This window comes from Corvus brachyrhynchos, unplaced genomic scaffold (genome assembly GCF_000691975.1).
Source record: "Corvus brachyrhynchos isolate BGI_N302 unplaced genomic scaffold, ASM69197v1 scaffold303, whole genome shotgun sequence".
Taxonomy (NCBI): Eukaryota; Metazoa; Chordata; class Aves; order Passeriformes; family Corvidae; genus Corvus; species Corvus brachyrhynchos.
The window spans coordinates 214092-218301 of NW_008237429.1; the positions used below are offsets into that span (position 1 = coordinate 214092).

The 4210-nt window shown below is 50.9% G+C and overlaps 1 protein-coding gene across 1 annotated transcript in view; it reads left to right on the forward strand.

Moving 5' to 3' along the window:
- The window catches only part of LOC103613521 (rho guanine nucleotide exchange factor 11), a 33401-nt gene that overhangs the window by 11669 nt on the left and 17522 nt on the right, over window positions 1–4210 (forward strand). The window contains exons 18-20 of the mRNA XM_017731151.1: window positions 57–288; window positions 850–879; window positions 4052–4206. Of these exons, the coding sequence (XP_017586640.1) occupies window positions 57–288; window positions 850–879; window positions 4052–4206 (417 nt within the window). The remainder of the gene's footprint in view (window positions 1–56; window positions 289–849; window positions 880–4051; window positions 4207–4210) is intronic.

Below are 4210 nucleotides of genomic sequence, written 5' to 3' on the forward strand. Positions count from 1 at the left end.
TTTTCCCCCTAAACCCAGAGACTCTGCACCTGCATTCCGTGGTTTTCCGCTGAATCCCTCGATTTTTGCCCCAAATCCTGGGATTTCGGACCCCGAACTTGGGGAATCCGCACGTCCCAGCCCCACCCCTTCTCCAGAGCCTCCGGAATTCCGGGGTCCCGCTGGTTCCAGGTTGTTTTTCCCAACAGAGCAGCAGCTCCAAGAAGGAGAAGGATTCCCTGGAATCGGACAAGCGGCGGAATCCGATCCTCAGATACATCGGGAAGCCGCGGATCTCCTCGCAGAGCAGTGAGTGCCGCCCTTTCCCAGGGAATTCCCGACTCCGGGATCCTTCCCGGGATCCTGGGATCCATTCCCGCCTTCTCCCGGCTGGCAATTCCCAGGGCGTTCCCAAAATTCCCATGGAATCCTTGGCAACGTTGGGCAGATCCTCCCGGAGCTCCGGATCTTTGGGGAGGGGAAAAAATCCCAAAGATGGGGAAAATTCCCATCCCGGGGATATTCCCACAATCCCAGGGCTGGGGAATCCATGGGATAACCTGGGATAGGCTCCAGGATTTATCCCTAAAATCCGACCTAACCCAGTTCTGGAATGGTTTGGGCTGGAAAAAAATCCTTAAAAGATCCCGAAAAATCCCCCCAAAAAAATCCATGGAATGACCTGAGCCAGGATGGAATTCCATCCCAAAATCCCAAACTTCCCTGGAATTCCCCGTTTTATCCCCAAAATCCCCTCATTCCCACCCTCCCTTCCCGGTTTTTTGAGTTCTCATCCCATCAGCATTCCCGAATTCCCAGCTTTTCCCGGGATTTTCGGGACGGGTTTGACATCTCCTCTTTGTTTTCCAGCATTTCATGTCCCCCTGTCCCCCGTGGAAGGTAACAATTCCCAGATTTCCTTTGCTTTCCCATTTTTTCCTTCATTTTTTCCCCTCCATTTTGGGTTTTATCCCCTTTTCCCTCCCCCTGGCGACATTCCCGGGAATTTTGGGATGTGGGATGGGATTTGAGGTTGGGAGATTTGGGATCCCCAGGCTGACCTGGGGGCGTTTCCCGGGATTTCCCCAGCAGCGAAGCCCAGGAATTTGGGATTTAGGGTTGGATTTGGGATTTGGGTTTTGGGATTTGGGATTTAGGATTGGATTTGGGATTTGGGATTTAGGATTTGGAATTTGGGAATTTGGGATTTAGGATTGGATTTAGCATGGGCAATTGGGGATTTGGGATGGGGATTTGGGATTCAGGATTTAGGATTGGATTTGGGATGGGAGTTTGGGATTCGGGATGGGATTGGGGCTGCCCAGGCTCACCCGGGGCTGTTCCCGGATCCCGCAGCGGTGAAGCCCGGGGAATTTGGGATTTAGGATTGGATTCGGGATGGGGATTTGGGATTGGGGATGGGAATTTGGGCTTCAGGATGAGGATTGGGGATTTGGGATTGGATTTGGCATCGGGGATTCAGGATTTGGGATTGGATTGGGGATGGGGATTGGGGATTTGGGAATTGGGGATTGGATTCAGGATGGGGTTGGGATTGGGGATTTGGGATTGAATTGGGGATGGGGTTGGGGATTCGGGATTGGATTGGGGATTTGGTATTTAGGATTGGATTCGTGTTGGGGTTGGGGATTGGGGATTGGATTCAGGATGGGGTTGGGATTTGGTATTTAGGATTGGATTCGGGATGGGAATGGGGATTGGGGATGGGGTTGGGGGTTTGGTATTTAGGATTGGGTTGGGGATTTGGGATTTAGGATTGGATTGGGGATTGGGGATTGGATTGGGGTTTGGTATTTAGGATTGGGTTGGGGTTGGGATTTGGCATTTAGGATTGGATTCGGGATGATGGGGATTGGGGATGGGGTTGGGGTTTGGTATTTAGGATTGGGTTGGGATTTGGTATTTAGGATTGGATTCAGGATGGGGTTGGGATTTGGTATTTAGGATTGGATTCAGGATGGGGTTGGGATTTGGTATTTAGGATTGGATTCAGGATGGGGTTGGGGTTTGGTATTTAGGATTGGGTTGGGGTTGGGATTTGGTATTTAGGATTGGATTCAGGATGGGGTTGGGATTTGGTATTTAGGATTGGATTCAGGATGGGGTTGGGATTTGGTATTTAGGATTGGATTCAGGATGGGGTTGGGGTTTGGTATTTAGGATTGGGTTGGGGTTGGGATTTGGTATTTAGGATTGGATTCAGGATGGGGTTGGGATTTGGTATTTAGGATTGGATTCAGGATGGGGTTGGGATTTGGTATTTAGGATTGGATTCAGGATGGGGTTGGGGTTTGGTATTTAGGATTGGGTTGGGGTTGGGATTTGGTATTTAGGATTGGATTCAGGATGGGGTTGGGATTTGGTATTTAGGATTGGATTCAGGATGGGGTTGGGATTTGGTATTTAGGATTGGATTCAGGATGGGGTTGGGGTTTGGTATTTAGGATTGGGTTGGGGTTGGGATTTGGTATTTAGGATTGGATTCAGGATGGGGTTGGGATTTGGTATTTAGGATTGGATTCAGGATGGGGTTGGGATTTGGTATTTAGGATTGGATTCAGGATGGGGTTGGGGTTTGGTATTTAGGATTGGGTTGGGGTTGGGATTTGGTATTTAGGATTGGATTCAGGATGGGGTTGGGATTTGGTATTTAGGATTGGATTCAGGATGGGGTTGGGATTTGGTATTTAGGATTGGATTCAGGATGGGGTTGGGGTTTGGTATTTAGGATTGGGTTGGGGTTGGGATTTGGTATTTAGGATTGGATTCAGGATGGGGTTGGGATTTGGTATTTAGGATTGGATTCAGGATGGGGTTGGGATTTGGTATTTAGGATTGGATTCAGGATGGGGTTGGGGTTTGGTATTTAGGATTGGGTTGGGGTTGGGATTTGGTATTTAGGATTGGATTCAGGATGGGGTTGGGATTTGGTATTTAGGATTGGATTCAGGATGGGGTTGGGATTTGGTATTTAGGATTGGATTCAGGATGGGGTTGGGGTTTGGTATTTAGGATTGGGTTGGGGTTGGGATTTGGTATTTAGGATTGGATTCAGGATGGGGTTGGGATTTGGTATTTAGGATTGGATTCAGGATGGGGTTGGGATTTGGTATTTAGGATTGGATTCAGGATGGGGTGGGATCTGTGGCTCCATGGGGTCTCTGGGGTCTGTGGGATCAGGGATCTGTGGATCCATGGGGTCTCTGGGGTCTGTGGGATCAGGGATCTGTGGATCCACGGGGTCTTTGCGGTCTCTGGGAGCATGGGGCTCAGGGATCTGTGGATCCATGGGGTCTGTGGGATCTGTGGGATCAGGGATCTGTGGCTCCATGGGGTCTGTGGGATCTGTGGGATCAGGGATCTGTGGATCCACGGGGTCTCTGGGGTCTCTGGGGTCTGTGGGATCGGGGAATGCGGGAACGGGGCAGGGATGGGATCTGAGGTTGTTCCGTGGGGGGGGGCCCCTCACTTCCCCCCTAAACTGGGGTCTCTGGGGTCTGTGGGATCGGGGAATGCGGGAACGGGGCAGGGATGGGATCTGAGGTTGTTCCGTGGGGGGGGGCCCCTCACTTCCCCCCTAAATCCCAGGATTTGTGATCTAAATCGTGGCATTTTCCCTCTAAATCCTGGAACTTTCGGCCTAACTCCTGGAATTTTTGGCCTAAATCCCAGGATTTTTGACTTAAATCCTGGAATTCCGCCCCCTAAATCTCAGGATTTCTGCCATAATTCCCGGGATTTCCCCTCCTAAATCCCATTCTTTCCCCCTGAATCCCGGGGTTTCCCCAGCTCCCGCTCCGAGAGGTTGAAGGGTCGGGAAGAGCTGAAGAAATCCCAGGAATTTTGCCCTAAATCCTCACCTAACCCTGACTCTAAATCCCAGGATTTTCCCCCTAAATCCCAGGATTTTTTGGCCTAAATCCTGGAATCTTCCCCCTAAACCCCAGGATTTTCCCCTAAGCCCTAAATTCCGTGATTTCTGCCCTAAATCCTGGAATTTCCCCCCCCAAAACCTCAGGATTTCTGCCGTAATTCCCAGGATTTCCCCCTTAAATCCCATTCTTTCCCCCTGAATCCCGGGCTTTGCCCAGCTCCCGCTCCGAGGTGCGGCTGGGCCGCTCCGAGAGCCTGAAGGGTCGGGAAGAGCTGAAGAAATCCCGGAAATCCGAGCTGGTTCCGCGCTCCCGCAGCGACGTGGACATGGACGCGG